Genomic DNA, 17283 nt, shown 5'->3' with positions numbered 1-17283 from the left:
ACTCATTTAGCACAACCCGGGGAGCACGTGTAGGGTCTCGAGAGTAATATCCTACGGACGCGAGTAACATTACCCCCCCAAAAATTACGTTCATAGAAGTTTTGAAACTATTATTAAATCAGTCTTGCTACGCTAGTGTCTTGTGAATATATTTAAATTTACATTTCAATAAATTCTACTTCAGAAGGATCTGGGTATTTGAAAGTATAACACAAAATATTCACGTTGAAGTTGAAATACACGTCGAACAATAAAATATGCCTCAACAATGCTCAATAAACGTATTTCTATCAGTGTAGCGATCTAACCCTCGACCAAGGGCAGTATACACGAGGTCGTTCCGACTGACCGTAATTGTCTAAATCATTTTAATTCAGAGAACCCTTACATATTTATGTAGCTATACGACATTGGTAATGTTCCTATGTTACTTATTGCTGTTACGATTGAATCTAATGGCATGTAATAATTTTAGGTTTAGATTTTTAGCATACGTTAGTAATTTATGAAGGACGTGGGCGGTTTTATTATCATGAATACGTACCGCTTAATGACCGTTTACATATTTATAAGCGGTTTATTATTTTAAATTAGCTTCTTTATTATGGTTTTGTTGATCAAAATGTGGGAAATGTACGGTAATATGAAGTAGTACTGACAAGCGGTTTAGATTTTCTATCTAAAGTCAATAATTTATAACAAAATTTTAAATTTAGCTGAACAATGTTTCTAGCACCGTGTCTCTAATGGATAAAGTAAAAGATTTCTTTTAACCAGTTACGTAGAGCCAACCAGTTTTTAGTTATGTTATATGAAATAAAAAACAATACAGTTAGAAACTATCATGAACGACTGAGTTTTTTCAAAATGGAATCTTTAGAAACGCGCAGAAATGCCTCACAGCTTCTATGCCTATATAAATTATTGAATAATGAGATAGACTGTCCATCACTGTTGTCACAAATTGGCTTCAATGTGCCTATCTATAACTGTCGGCTTAGTACTTTTTGCCCAATTTACGTGAAATTTTCAAAAAATAAATATGGTTCGAACTCCCCATTACAACTTATGTTAAAATTATATAATAGAATGTTTACCGTCGATTGTAACACTGATGTTCATTTTTCTAAATTGAGCTTGTTCAAGAAGCAAATTTTGAATGCCTTAAGCTAATTGTATTAAATTTCAATATTTGTAGCTGTACATCAAATTTTTATTTTTATTTTAAATGCTGGTAAAGCTGTGCCTACCTGTAATTTAGATACATAAGTACTAATGTGTTGATGTATAGTTTAATGTTTTAATAGTTTTAACAAGAAATTATGTATCTAGTTGGTAAGCCTTTATTTAAATAAATAAATAAAATAAATAACACGCGCTAGTCAGTCCGCCTATTATACTTACATACCTGTTGTATTTAGATATAAATTATATTGGTGATAAAGATCCTATTTTATGTTTGTAATTGTGTATCGTATATTTGTATATAGTTATTAAGGAAAGTGCTAAGAAATTAGAGAAACGTGTATTTTCAAGTGTAATAATATAGTCAAATATGTATTATACTTTAAAAGCTTAAAAAATTTGGATTGTTTTAGATTTTACCAAAATGGGAAGCAGTGAAAACGGGAACAATATCCTTCAAGTTCCGCACGAATGAACCGAACGGCTTAATCCTCTTCAATATGGGCGCGAAGCCACCAAGGGTAGGTTGCACGGTAAGGGGTGAAGCTTTTGGGGTTGAACCATCACTACAGAGTGATCATTAAATCATCACCATCACCGAACATTAATCAATCATAAAATTTCTACTTCAAGCGCCTCTCATCTCATCTCATTACAGGCTTTAGGGGATTGCATAGTTTTCTTTACATTTCATATACAATCAATTTCATTTAGTAATAATGCGATTGTTAATTGAAATTTGCAATCCCCTAGCAATTAACTTCAGTGGATAACGGAAAGGCAATAAATTATTTTTCTGACTGACGTTAATGCGCCTCATAAAGTCGGTTTGAAAATTTTAATTAACGGGTCGTAATATTTGAGAAAATATTATCCACTGAACGAAGCTGCATGGTAGGTGAAGGTGATAAAAATGGAAGGACACAGTTGTAGGGGAATTTGTGTATGGTACCTTATAAAGTTTCACCCACTTTAAACGTTGGAGTGTTGTGTTTATCGTTATGAGTGTGCACGTAGAATCCTGAGCACAGCGACCCGTACCGAACTAGCACTCGACCCGAGCTATGGATTTCAGCAAATGCCGTTGGTATCGACCTGTGTCAATAGAAAGCTTACACGAAAAGGCTTTATTAATACCTACACAAATTCACACTGAGATTTACACCGTATGTTTATTTCGACACAGATAACAGAAATGTATGAACATATCACATATACACGTTTTTTAATCATTATAGATGATTGTGCCCTAGTTGTTGCTGAATAAGCAGGGTTTTATTATTTTTAAAGCTTTCACATTTATCTTTGCATGCTAAGTTGGTTTAAGAAATGCATAATGCGAATTTATTGTAAATTGTTTGCATGCATCACGTGCTGCCGCAAGAGGGTTTTTGTGACCCCGCCATTGTAATTTTCATTTTTGTTCTAATATTGTATAATAATTTATAGGCTTAATGTAATTTGATTCTCGGTTAAGCCGTTTTTATTAACATAGTAAAAATACTTTTTCCTTCATGTAGTCACGTCTTTACCTCGTCACGTAATATCTTCCTTCAGCGTGCTTGGATCAAATTGTTTTCCGATGATATGAAATTTCCTCCCTCTAGACGATATGTTAGTGAAACTATATATTTCAGGCGGATCTGTTTGCTGTGGAAATGTTGAATGGGTATATTTATGTACACATGGATTTGGGATCCGGTGGGGTTCGCGTGAGAGCCTCTAGGAGGAGGGTAGACGATTCACATTGGCACGAATTTTTATTGAGAAGAACCGGGAGGGACGGGAGGGTGACCGTTGATGGTGCTAATGCTGAATTTAAAACGCCAGGTAAATTATTCCGTTTATACGATAATTGGAAACAACAATTATGTAAAACAAACGTGAAACGTTTTATTAATTATTATGAATGTGAGATTCAATAATTCGATTATGGTGAGTTTTTTTTAACAAATGCATTTATTATAACATATAGTTTACTTGTAAAATCTTTTGACCTTGTAAATGTAATACAGTGTTATTTCGAAACGTATCTTGTGATAACTGAAATAAAAAAGGACCAGTTTAATTACACTTGAATTATTTTTTGAAAGTACAGCAAGTAAACAAATCTAAGTATACTTCACAAACACTGAGTTTCATTCAATTTTATTTAATTGCAATTTTTTGAAGAAGGAAAGATAAAATTATATTATTTTACTAGCTGTACCCGGCAAACGCTGTTCTGCCTTACTCTTATCGTTTAGTGGTATGAACAATAGATGTTAGCCGATTCTCAGACCTACCCAATATGCTTACCAAATTTCAGAGGAATCGGTCAAGCCGTTTCGGAGGAGTATAGAGACTAACATTGTGACACGAGAATTTTACATATAAGATATACAAATATTTTAGTGTGAAAGATAAATTAGAGTTTATTAATATATACGCAAAAAATGGCAATGCACGCAAATCGCAAGTGAATCTAACGAACGGCAGGTATAGCTTGTACCCCAATCGCAGGCGAGTCGAACCAGCTGGAGCTGGACGGGCCGCTGTTCGTGGGCGGGCTGGGCGCGGAGTACAGCGCGGCGCGCACGCCGCCCGCGCTGTGGACGGCGGCGCTGCGCCAGGGCTTCGTGGGCTGCGTGCGCGACCTCGTGCTCAACGGCAAGCCGCAGGACCTCACCGCCTACGCGCGCCAGCAGGACGCGGGTGAGTGCGCCCCCAGCCCCCAGCCTCCAGCACCCGGCACCCGGCACCCGCGGGATATAGCCCTCGGGCGGGAGCCGCGAGTGTGGGGGTCGCGGACCTATTATAACTAGCTCCGAACTCAAACTCAAATAATTACTAAATCAATTAGACTCCTTAATGAATCGTTTTTGAATCGTCGCAATACAATTTTAACATTTACCACCGGTTTGGAAGTAGTTTCTACAGACAGTAGCTCTTTTTCAAAAACGTAAATTTTGCAATTTAATATACAGGTTATATGTATACATAATAATGGCTCCCGTGGCCGTTTTACAAAAGCGGTTCGACGTTACATAGTGGGGTTTTAGTCGGTAGGAATCCGACATAACCCACGGCTCCTTCCCCGAAGCCGTGGTTATCTATGCAAGTTTTCCCCACTCAAAAAAAAAAATGGTTTGGTGCTGTTTATGTTGGGTATTTGGCGTGTATTTCATGCTGCCGACTGTGTGTGTGTGGGTGTCTGTGTACATGCATCTTGCAAAGTGATAATATAGGTAAAATACATTGATAGAGTTTTGTTAATGTTAATTCACCTTGTGTATGCATGTGTTGATTTATGAATAAATACCGTAATGTTTATGAAGTACATAGGATGTATCTAATTATACTAAATTGTTATTCATTTTTATGAATTTAAACTACCTGAAGCGAGTTAAACTTATAAATATTATTACTACCTATTTGAGTTACTTGACATTTGACAGCTTTTCATAGCTTTAAATATTTACAAGAGTACTCAAATGTAAGGATTAATTTAAAAAAGTTAAATTTAGAGATAAAAATTTGTTTACTGATATTTATTAAAGTGGAATGTCTTGTATTATATATTAATATCTGCTGCAATTTGAGACGTGTTATATTTTTTATAATCTCATTTAAAAATCCTTGTATTTTAGGAACAATTTGTTTCGTTAAGACTATATAGAAATATATAGGTTTTAGTTGTAAATTTTGAGTCTTTCGCCGCTTCGTTCACGGTCGAAAGGCGCGGGCTCAATCATCATTGATTTTTTTTATTCATATTAAAGAAAACTTATTTTTCAGTACATTTCTCATATTGTTTAGCAAACGTATTCTACTGCCCTATATATAAACTATCTCCTTCCAGCGTCGGTCCGTCCAGCTTGCCACGTGCTGATGAAGCAGTGCGTGAGCTCGCCCTGCCAGCACGGCGGCGTGTGCTCGGAGGGCTGGAACCGGCCGCTCTGCGACTGCTCCTCCACTAACTATGGGGGGCCCACTTGTGGCCGCGGTGAGTACAGCCCCTTGGGGCAAATTCGTGGGTGATGTTAATTAGAGCTTTATGAATGCACAATTTAAGCATAAATCTCCTGTGTTGTAAGGCTGAATCACTTTCATCGTATTAAATAAAAAAAAATATTTTAAACTTTACTTGCCATTTTGAATAAGTTAACATATACACTTGGCATTAAATTTTATTAATTTGGGTTTCAGAATCACCAACAATATTCCTCAACGGCAGTCAGCACCTCACAGCGTCGTTAGGTCCAGAGCACGTGACGCAGACTGAGGAATTGCTACTTAGGTTTAAGACGAGTAAAGCCGGCCTGCTTCTGAGGACTGCGTCAGAACACTCCGCGGACAGGATCGAGCTGGCTGTCGCTGCCGGGAGGGTCAGGGCTAGCGTGAGGCTGGGGGATAGGGAGAAGGTAAATGAATAATATGATGATGAAAAAAACTTTTATTTCAGCACAAACAAAGTACAGATCCACCACTATTAGCTCGGTATGTATTCTTAAGACTTTTTACGGCTCCATTGATTAAGGAAATAGTACATGGCCTAATGTGTCCAATGCATGGTAGTGTGTGTGATACTATCTTACTTCCTACTTTCTACTAATATCCTACTATCCTACTAATATTATAAATGCGAAAGTTTGTAAGGATGTGTGTGTGTTTGTTGCTCTTTCACGCAAAAACTGCTGAACTGATTGCAATGATCAATTTGGTACGTTCCATCCATTCCAGACAGCTGGACAACTGGAATAAAATATAGGCAACTTTTTATCCCGATATTCCAACGGGATACGGACTTAGGCGGGTGTAACCGCAGGGCGCAGCTAGTGAATTACATATTCACAATTTTTAAAAACATTTCCTTTACTCCATTCCGTATAAGCTTCCAGCTCTCCTTCTGCGATTGCGCCCGCATTCACAAAAGAAACTGTACAGAGACAGACTGACAAGTGTTGCTTTCCCATTTATAATTAGTAGGGAGTGTTAATACATAGTCCTCTGTAGGCGAAATTTGTAATTTGAGAGCTTTAGCTTGATTCCTGCGCATTCCACGTATACACTGAGTGTTTCGCCGGAACACGCGCTGTTCCAGAACCTGCTGGCGGGCGCGGGCGTGGCGGACGGCGCGTGGCACACGGTGCGCTTCTCGCGCCGCGCCTCCAACCTCAAGCTGCAGGTAGACGGCGGGCAGCCGGTGCGCGGTACGTTATGTACGTATGCACGGGACACCCGCACCTTTCATTTTGACCCTTATGTAGACGGGATAAGGTTGGTTCTTGTAGGGCACTCCTCTTCAATCTTTCAGATATTTTGGAGTTAGGTTAGGAAGTTTTTTACTACTGTTCCTGGTTTAATGCTGCTGCAAGGGAACTTTTTTGATGAATTTTTAATTGAGAAATGAAGCAGCTATTTTTTATCAAATCTAAAGAAAATTGTTTGCAATAAATTCTGAACACAAAAGTGAAATTTTAAATTTAACTAAATAAGTATAGATAATTGTTGTCTGTGCATTTTAAGACAAATCATGTTGAACGAATGAGATTATGAATAGTTAAAATGTTGTCTGTTGTTAAGTCGTTGTATAAGTTAAATTTAGTCAATTAGTTGGTAATGTAAAACCCAATGAGCTAACTTTACAAAACTATGATATAACGAACATACAAGAAACTGTATAAGCGACCCTCGATGTTAGTCGTCCTTTAGATGTAGTATAGAGGCTTATTTTCCTTTATTTCTAGCTGGCACTGTATCTCACTTTTCAGTTCTATTAATGCTTCTCAATTCTTCTTTTCAGTAGACTTTCTTTCCCCCGTAGTACTCTTTGTAGTTTAAATTAGTGGTATCTGTTCTGTTACTTTTAACCATTGAATGAGTAATGATTACATCATCCGTGTATCTCATTCCAATATTCATTACTACAGCACTTTAGAACAGGTTCCACTCATTGAAGTGTGTCATTCATGCAACCAAATTGCAAACGTCATACATACTTTGTTACTTGGTTGTGAATAGAAAGGTATGTGTATTTAGTCATCTATTTGTTAAATCATTTTCAAGTGAAATTGCATCGATATGAAAACAAAAGAAACATAGATTGAACTTTGACTTCTTAAAATCTTCTATTGTTAGCGACTTTACTAAGCTTTGCTCTTCCAAATGTAACTCTATGCTATAGATGTTTATGTAAATAAATTTGAAAGCGTCAGGGATCTATGGATTTTACTTTTGCTAAATTATTTTTATTTGAGAGTCAATGTTGTGAATTTTATTGTGCGTTAAACGGTTTACTATAATATGTTTTGATTGATTTTCCAGCTGAAACAATTCTAGGAAAAGCATCAACTTTAGAAATATCGACCATTCATCTCGGTGGTCTATTCCATCCGGAAGAAGAAATACAAATGACGTCAACACTGCCAAACTTTGTTGGATACTTACAAAAGTTTATTTTTAATGGCATAAAATACATAGATCTTGCAAAGACGCTGGGAGTTGGATCCACCGAAGAAAACAATAATATCGAAGATACATCCAACATTATATTTACTGGGAAATTTATAAAGCCCGACTCTCTTAACGTGTACAAAGCAGTCACGTTTAAATCGAAACACACGTACGTTGGACTGCCACTTTTAAAAGCATATGCTAATACGTATTTAGATTTTTATTTCCGGACAACAGACATGGATGGTCTTCTATACTATAATGGTGGGAAAAAGCAAGATTTCATAGCGATTGAATTGGTGAATGGGCATATACATTGTGTGTTTAATCTTGGCGACGGTGTGGTCACTATGAAGGATAAGCTGAAGAATTTCTTAAATGACAATAGATGGCATACTGTGTCTATAAGACGTCCCACGCCTAAAGTGCATACACTACAAGTTGACGACGATTTAGAAATGCACACTACAAGTGAGTTGAACAAATGAGTATCTAAATACTTGTACTTATTAATGTTTTTTATATTAATCTACTAAATTAAACAAAAACAACTGGTAACAACCAAAATTAATATTAAATATTTTATTGGCTGTTGAAAATCAGTGCTGGATTAGCTAGATTATTCATACAATTGTTTAAAACTGTAGAAAAAGTTTTGTATATTTTCCTGTCGTATAATTGTATTTTACAAATTGTTTCATAATTATTATTTATTTCAGGTTCAAATCTCATGCTAGAATTAGACAGCGTATTGTATGTTGGTGGGGTGCCTAAGGATATGTATACTTCATTACCAGTAGGAGTCCTATCCAGACAGGGCTTCGAGGGTTGCATGTCTAGTTTAGATTTGCCTGGAGAGTCTCCATCTTTGATTGAGGATGCCGTTGTGCCTAGTTCATCTTTAGTTTCGGGATGTGAAGGTGTGCCACTAATTCATTTTTATTGAGTGTTGTCTACGATAATACTTTGATGGTAATATACAATATAGAACATATTATGTACTTAAATAGATTCATGATTATTTTGAAATGTATCTGCCAATCTTAACATTTGATTAAATTTTCCGCCATTCAGTAAGATGCGAAAAGTAATAAAATAATGGCTTGTATTTATGTATGATATATTTTTTAGGTCCAACAAAATGCACACACAACGCTTGCGCCAACAAGGGTGTGTGCGTGCAGCAGTGGAACACTTATGTGTGTGACTGTGACCTCACGTCCTTCACGGGTCCAACGTGTTATGACGGTTAGTTTTATATTATAGAGTGACTATTGTTTATATAATATTGTACTAATATGTTTAAAATAAATACATGATTTATGATGTAATCTTTTTTTGTCGTTTATTACTTGATATTCACTCTATATATTAGCGTGAAACTGGCACATACTGAGGTGGTGGTTCGCCTGATGGTAAACGATCACCACTGCCTATGAACATTCGCAGAGGCTCAGACCTCTGAAAATGCGCTGCCCGCTTTTAAGGGATAAGGGATAAAAAAAGGATTGATAACTGGAAAGAGGGTATGGACTGGGAAGGGTTAGGAGAAGGAAATAGGCTTCCGGCTCCCCCACTCACCATTCGAAGCACAATAGCAAGCTATTATTTCACGCCGCCGCCGGTGGGGGTGTGGTACTGCTCTGCTGCGAGCTGGCCCAATTCGTGTCGAAGCGTGCTCGACTCTCACAACAGGACTAACTGCTAATTTGAAATACGACATTTCCAGAGTCGATAGCGTACGAGTTCGGTCCCGGGCGCGGCATCATCACGTACACGTTCCCGCCGAGCGCCGTGGCGGACACCGAGACGGACCGCGTGGCCGTCGGCTTCGTCACCAGCAAGGCGGACGCGGTCATCCTGCGCATCGAGTCCGCCAACACGCAGGACTATATGCAGATGGAGATTGTGAGTGTTCCACGGGGTGGGGGGGGGATGGGGATTGTTTGTGGTGTTCTGGTGGTTTTGATGCATGAAAGTTTTGCATGAAAGCGCATTTTGTGGTCATTTATGAATATAGGGATAATAATTTTATCTTAAGATTGATGAGTCACTGGTGATTTGTGTAAGTAGAGATTGTAAGTTTGTGCGTGTGTTGATTTTATGTTATTCAATTTTTGTATGAGTAATAGAGTTTTAGATGTTTTATTGAGAGCACGGCAGTAGAGTTATTTTAAATATAAACTTGTTCAGATCCGCGGCAACCTGTTCGTGGTGTACAACGTGGGCGACGGCGAGCACCCGCTGGGCGACGAGGCGGCGCGCGTGGACGACGGCGCCTACCACGTGGCCAGCTTCACGCGCAACGGCAGCCGCGCCGCGCTGCAGCTCGACAACTACGCCGTCAACCTGCGCCACCCGCACGGTGAGCGCCCGCGCTTCTTGTCATATCAACATTTTATGTACTTGTTGCTTATTTATGTGTGTATATATGTGTGAATGTATTATCTCGAATTTTGTGAAATATGAATTTTTTTATAAAATCGTGTGATAATAATGTGTCGGTGTCCGCAGGCGGGCAGCAGTCGACGATATTCAACAGCATGTCGCGCATCATAGTGGGCGGCGGCGCGGGCGGCGCGCGCTCGTTCAGCGGCGTGCTGGCCGGGCTGGTGGCGGGCGCGCGCCGCGTGCTGGACCTGGCCGCCGCCGCCGACCCCGCCGTGGCCGTGCGCGGGGACGCGCGCCGCGCCGCCGCGCCGCTCGACCGCGACATCAACCGCATGCAGCAGGTGACCAGCGCGCGCGCACGCGCACACGCACACGCACACGCGCACCCACACGCACACGCACACGCACACGCACACGCGCACGCGCACGCGCACGCACACGCACACGCACACGCACACGCACACGCACACGCACACGCACGCGCACGCGCACACGCACACGCACACGCACACGCACACGCACACACGAACATGGACGTACGTACCAGTATACGCACACATACACGTTGAAGCGAACACGTGCACACTCACAGGTATACAGACACATACGCAGTTGCGCACATGATTCCCGACTCTAATTTATATAGATGATTAGTAAGACACTAATTTAACGATTCATTTTAAACGGTCTCAACTCATAATATACATTTTTAAACGAACATCGCACAGCTATAAAGATGTGGTAGGTTTTCGTGTTTGATATTTTCCTTGAATAAAACTTTTTTGTATATTTTGTTGATAATAAAATAAGAAAAGTAGCAGTATTTACACATACAAACGCAAAATTATTAAGTGCAAACCATCATTCTATAGATACACAAGGACAAGTGAATTTTCAAGAACATTTAAATGCACTTCTTTTTATTTTTTTATAAATTATAGAAATTTTCACTCTGTATAAAATGAAGTCCCGTGTCCCTAAGTTGGGTGTAGATCAGAATATGTTGTCCATTTGTTAATTATTTCACTCATCGATTTTCTTTACAATAATAAAATCTATATACAGCATATTATTCATAACCTATCTATTCTATCTATTCTATGTCTTTTTAGGATAGATACCTCAACCCAATGATCCCAGGAACTTCGTACATTTTCTTTCCTACCAAGATACTTGGTGGAGATTGCTATTCAGCAAGAATACCTCTAGATGCGATTACTTTTTGTTATATGGTTTAACTTATTGTTTTCGTGTAAGTTTGCACAGCGAAGCATTATAATCCATACTAATATTATGAAGCTGAAGAGTTTGTTTGAACGCAATAATCTCAGGAACTACTGGTCCGATTTGAAAAATTCTTTCAGCGTTAGATAGCCCATTTATTGAGGAAGGCTATAGGCTAATTATGTACCACGGGCGAAGCCGGGGTAGACTGCTAGTTATAATATAATCGCACGTCCGCAGACGCCGCCGTCGGGCTACGGGGGCGCGGGCGGGGGGGGCGGCGCGGACGAGCTGGTGTACTCGGGCGCGGGGTCGGGCTGCCGCGACGACGACGAGGACGCGTGCGCGCTGCCCGACGCGGGCTCGGGCGACGACCTCATCACGCCCGTGTACGTGCCCAGCACGCGCCGCCCGCCCGCGCACCGCAAGGTGATACCCACCCCCACCCCCCACCCCCTTCCTTTGTATATATGACAATTTGTTGGATTGTTTTTGTTTTGCATATTTGGAAATTTTGAAAAATAAAAAAAATTTGATTGTGAAACTGGATTTGAACCCGCGGCCTTTGGCCTAACCGAAACAATGCTTTTTTCTAATCTTTAAAAATTTGTGAGAAATTAATTTTTTTTTAAGTGATAGTTATAATAAGGAGGTTTGTGAGAGTAACGCGATACAGGGTGTGTCAGGCTTCTCTTTACCTTATGTATACAACGGGAGATTGGCTTTTTGTTCTATGATGTATGCCTGCGCTAAAAGTTACATATGTTAAAAGTTAGATGTTTTTACGTGTTGTTACATTTACAATAAATGTATATCGACATTATTAACTTAACGGTTACTCCATGAACATCTTTTAAAAGCATTTGGCTCGAAGGATCAATTTATAGGACGATCGAGAAATTTATATATTAAGCATTTCAATGCTTTATGTATAAATTTCTCTTAAAATTAAACTAAAAATTAAATTATATGATGGTCTTTCTATACCGCAGTATTAAGTAGTATAAGTATCAAATGTTTAATTTATGTTTCCAGGGAGATGTCAGCGGGAAACTGATGAAACCTTGCGATGATGAAGACTGCATCGAAGGGTCTGGATCGAATGGAGAAGATGTGACAGAGCCAGAACATCCTATAACAACGTGAGAACTAAATAATATTATCAAACAATTGAAAGATTTTTTTTTTGTCTTTCAAATTACGGCCCATATCCTTTTTCTTCCCCTTTCCAGTACTTTCCTTTATTTCTCTCGCCAATCCTTTCTTAATCCCTTCCCAATTTAAATGATTTGGATAGATAAATAATAAAAAAAATAAAGTAAAAATAAAGCCGGCAATCCATCTGTAGAGGCGTAAGGTCTGCAATGGACCTTACGCCTCTCCAAATGTTCATGGGCGGTGGTAGCGCTTACCATCAGACCATCCACCAGCTCCATTGCCGACTGTGACATAAAAAAATAATGTATTCACATCACAGAACGTATTCTTTTCCGTTCCTTTCCTCGTTTCCTTTTCCTCACCCGTCCCAGTCCATTCCTTTTTTCCAGTCGTTAATCCATTCCTTTTCCCTTACCCCAAAAAGCGGGCAGCGCATTCGCAAAGGCCCTACCTTTGCGAATGTTCATGGGCGGTGGTGATCGTTTACCATCAGGCGAACCACCAGCTCAGTTGCCCGCTATGAAATAAAAAAAAAAAAATTCTACCCTAATCTCTGTTTATATTTATTACATTTTTTTTAATTCTTCAAAAAGACCTAAATGGAGGAGGTTTTTTAAATGATACTTTTGCTTTTTTATAAAATCAATGCTATTTCCAATTTCAGGGCGGGCATCAGCATCACTCACAGCATGACGTCACCGACCACGGCGATATCCACAGAGCGCGTGGACAAGGCCATATCCAGCTCCACGGACGCGGAGAGCAGCGTGACGACGAAGAGTGACCACGACCACGACCGTGAGCACGGCCGAGACCGCACCACGTTGCCCGACCACGACAACATGCACGCCGGTACTGTGGATACTGCTACCACTCCTGAGAAGGGAACTACGCCTACTGAAGGTATATATTACCATATTGTTATTGGTGATAACTAAATTATTAGACAGGACAACAAAAAATATTGCTCTAAATTGAATACAATCATGTTATTACGAAATTGTATTTAAATAAATGATTCTTTATGGATATAAATTTGATCTGGCAGCTTTACTCGCTTTGTTTTGAAATTAAATTTTACACTTAATACGTGTGTCCTTTTGCATGCTATCATCCAGATCTCTCAAGCCGTTCTGAAGATTTTTTCCTCTATACATTTATGTATTACGCAACGGAAATTTCAAAATAAAATAATATTTACATTAATGCATGAAATAAATGCATATTATAGATACAGCTATAATAAATCTCATGCGGAATTAGATAAATCCAAAACATACCTAACGATTCTAATAAAGTCCACCAAAAATCAAAATTGCAGAGCACACGCACACAAGCAACCAGTTCACGCCCACAGTGACGCGACACACGGAGTCGACGCACACGACCGAAGAGGAGATACCGGATTACGAAGACCACAGACACACCAAGATACCAACGAGATCGCCGTACGGGATCGATGAGGCGATCCCGGGAAGTTACCCCGGCTACAATGGGCACGAACCAGAGATAACCACCAAGTGGTACCACCCCAAAGCCACGGACAACAGAGTTGTCCCACCGGAGTCCGAGTTCTTTGCTACGATTGTTGGTAAGCTATGATGTTTGGAATGTTTCGGAAGGTGATTTGGTTGAAATAAATCCTTCCTATCCTACTAATATTATAAATGCGAAAGTTTGTATGGATGTGTGTGTGTTTGTTGCTCTTTCACGCAAAAACTACTGAACCGATCGCAATTAAATTTGGTACGTAGACAGCTGGACAACTGGAATAACATATAGGCAACTTTTTATCCCGATATTCCTACGGGATACGGACTGACGCGGGTGAAGCCGCGGGGCACAGCTAGTATCGTTATAATTATGATTCCCTTTCAATACGGTCAATAAATAAATTTAATTTGTCATCATATGCTTAAAATGTAACTTAGAATATAAATGAGATGTGAAAGGAAATGACGGTTTACTTTGAACAAGATATGTAGTTCGGAATTAAAGACTTTTTAACGGATTTTAAATGCGATTTATTTATCGTATTATTAAATCCGACATTTCTAACAATTTATAGCATATCTTTAATTTCTTAATCTATAATACTCGCGTAAAATCGAACACAAGAAAACACTATGATACATATTTTAATAATTGATGCCAGGATTTATTTACTTAACATACACATTAGATTAATCTATATTACACGTCTAACATGTTCCAAACTTAATCTTAAATTTCAGTTTTCCTTACTTGACTGAAAATTGTATCACGTCTTTCTCTATTCTACAATATCATGTCCCCTTTTTGTTTTCTCTCATCTTCATTTACGTGCGTTGAATATAGTGTATCGTATTCTCTTACTATTACTTTACTACATTACTACTTACTTACTACATACTATAAAGCAAACTCGTTTCCCGCGTCTATATGTATGTATGCTTAGATCTTTAGAACTATACAATGGATTTTGATGGGGTTTTTAATAGATAGATTTATTCAAAAGGAAGGTTTATATGTATAATAACATCTATTAAACTACTACTAACGCACGCGAGCAAAAGTTGTATAATAAAATTGCCTAATTGTTAAATAATGACTCATTACAGGTATCGTAGCATCAGTACTGATAGCGATAATCCTGATAGTGATAATAGTGCTGAAGCTGATGTTCAAGCTGGACCCCTCGTACAAGGTGACGGAGGACAAGAGCTACCAGCAGAGCGCTAGCGCCGCCTTGCTGGGGAACCAGGTAGCTATTATATCTACTATGTTTCAATGCTAAATTATAATAAAGAATCTATTTGAGTTGTTTATATTTTTAATTGTTTAACTGTAATTGGATCTATTTACCCATATTTTGTTGCTCACATACATATGGGATTTTTTCTTGGGGATGGTGACAGTCACGGTGGAAAAGTGACACCAAAATAAAGTTTTCTCTTGTTATTTTTTTAACTTGTCCAAATATATTCAATTGCAAATATCATCAGTGAGGGATTATGTTACCCAATAACAAGGGTATCTCTCTCCGCCAGGCTCACTCGAGCTACCAGTCGGGCGCGGGGTTGGCGGGGGGTGTGGGGGGTCCGGGGGGCGGGAATGGGGGCGGGGGCGGCGGGGCGCGCGGGCTGCAGCCGCTGGCGCTGGGGCGGGGGGGCGCCGCGCCGCTCGCGCCGCAGCCCGTCAAGCGGGACGGGATCAAGGAGTGGTACGTGTAGGCCCCAACCAACCGGCTGGGGGGTGATTTGGTGGTCGGTGATGTTAATGTTAACGATGAGAGCAAAAAAAAAATAGTCATCAATTTTTATACACTAACCAAAACAACTCTTCCGCGCTTCAGTATCGACTCGTTTATCTCAAATGATTGTGGTCATCATTGTTGACTCGAGTCGAGATCTCAGAGAAATAAAAAATTATGAAATTTCCATATCTCGCAATAGTCCTACGCCGGCAGCGAACTAAATAATATCATTTCTAGAAAATGAAGACAATATAATATTGTAACTACTTAGCTTGAAAGATTTTAAAACTGATGATAATGAAGTTAAGAAAAGTTCTGTTCTGTCTTAGAAGTGAAAAAGATCATATCAATAAAACCACGAATAAAGTTCTAAAATCACTATAAAAAGTTCGTTGAACATTTATATTTACAACAAATAAATAATAAAGCTGTGAAAGTTAAGAAATTGACTTTAAACAAACCAATTAGGACCTAGGATGTAGGAAAACAAACTAGCCGAAATAAATTTTAATTTGTTCAAAATTTCGATTTAAAAAAAATGTTAATGGTTTTATATTAAATAAAGACATTGTTACAATTATGCTCAATATTCAAACATCACCTATCTCCAAATCAACTCTCAGAGCGTGTCCAAGCCGTGCAGTGGCTAAACAAGAACTTTCATGAAATCATCGCTCGTTCTATTTGCGTGTCCATACAATTCTGACCGGACATATCAGCGTAGTTAATTTTATATACAATAGTGAATATACCTGTAGTTGCTTTTTAGCTGGTTGTATTTTGGGCATTCAGTCTTCTTCATTGCCGAACTAAACTAGAGAAACAATTCTTAGATAAGAAATTTTTAGATACTCCTGTTTACCTTATTTTATTCTCTTTCAATCTCTGTTATTCTACTTGACTATATTTTCTATGTAATAAGAAACAATCAATTTTAAATTCAATCTTGAATTAATTTAACGAATTTCGATGATCTTGTCAAATGCTCTTTCAAAATCCTTTAAACTTTTGGTAATGATGACGACTGTGCCCCAATAAGTGTGAATGAAAGAGGCATAAAAAGTTTGTGTTGCGTAAGTTAAATGTGGAGTATCGACTGATTGACAAGTGTTAGTGTAAATAAACTTAATGTTAGTGACGTCACTCGTGCGGTTGGTGAATGCGCGGTTACTGTAGATGAAGATGATAGAAATGGAATTGCTTATTATTGTTAAATGGAGTCGTGTAATGCAATTCGATGATCGATGTAAAATTGTAAAACCGTCATGCAGACTCCATATTGAGTTGTTAAAATTTATGAATACAATTGATGTAATAATTTATGACCTGGAAATGATAAATTCGTTGTTGTTTTGGAGCAAAATGGAAGCCGAGATCGCATTGCTTAATTTTGTTATAATTTACATTTTATACGACACACCTGCTATTTTATAACATACAATTATCAATAAGGCAATATCGTTAACTATGGGGCTGCCAACACTGAAAATAAAGCATATCGTTCAATTGAAGACTACGGTAATATTACGATTTTCTCTTTCCTATATTTATTACATCTTATACAATTGTTTTTACTTAAGAGGTGAGAGTAAGGTTGATATCTTCATGAGGAGCTTGAATTAAGCATATGAATAAACTCGTTAAGCACACGAAAT

The 17283-nt window shown here is 38.7% G+C and overlaps 1 protein-coding gene across 5 annotated transcripts in view; it reads left to right on the top strand.

Moving 5' to 3' along the window:
- Nucleotides 1–15741, top strand: part of LOC119828553 (neurexin-1) — a 91850-nt gene extending 76109 nt beyond the window's left edge. For 2 of the 5 annotated variants that reach the window (XM_038350737.1, XM_038350738.1), the window contains exons 11-28: nt 1599–1718; nt 2823–3015; nt 3688–3879; nt 5027–5170; nt 5374–5588; nt 6269–6386; nt 7492–8091; nt 8340–8540; nt 8752–8868; nt 9350–9528; nt 9814–9985; nt 10135–10352; nt 11476–11664; nt 12271–12377; nt 13058–13296; nt 13715–13984; nt 14994–15136; nt 15423–15741. In XM_038350737.1, the coding sequence (XP_038206665.1) occupies nt 1599–1718; nt 2823–3015; nt 3688–3879; nt 5027–5170; nt 5374–5588; nt 6269–6386; nt 7492–8091; nt 8340–8540; nt 8752–8868; nt 9350–9528; nt 9814–9985; nt 10135–10352; nt 11476–11664; nt 12271–12377; nt 13058–13296; nt 13715–13984; nt 14994–15136; nt 15423–15605 (3600 nt within the window). In that variant the 3' untranslated portion in view covers nt 15606–15741. The remainder of the gene's footprint in view (nt 1–1598; nt 1719–2822; nt 3016–3687; nt 3880–5026; nt 5171–5373; nt 5589–6268; nt 6387–7491; nt 8092–8339; nt 8541–8751; nt 8869–9349; nt 9529–9813; nt 9986–10134; nt 10353–11475; nt 11665–12270; nt 12378–13057; nt 13297–13714; nt 13985–14993; nt 15137–15422) is intronic. The other 3 variants (XM_038350741.1, XM_038350739.1, XM_038350740.1) reach the window with 3 other exon arrangements.
- The last annotated feature ends 1542 nt before the right edge of the window (nt 15742–17283 follow it).

The sequence above is a fragment of the Zerene cesonia genome, chromosome 8 (genome assembly GCF_012273895.1).
Source record: "Zerene cesonia ecotype Mississippi chromosome 8, Zerene_cesonia_1.1, whole genome shotgun sequence".
Classification (NCBI taxonomy): Eukaryota; Metazoa; Arthropoda; class Insecta; order Lepidoptera; family Pieridae; genus Zerene; species Zerene cesonia.
This window is presented reverse-complemented; position numbering and strand designations above follow the sequence as displayed.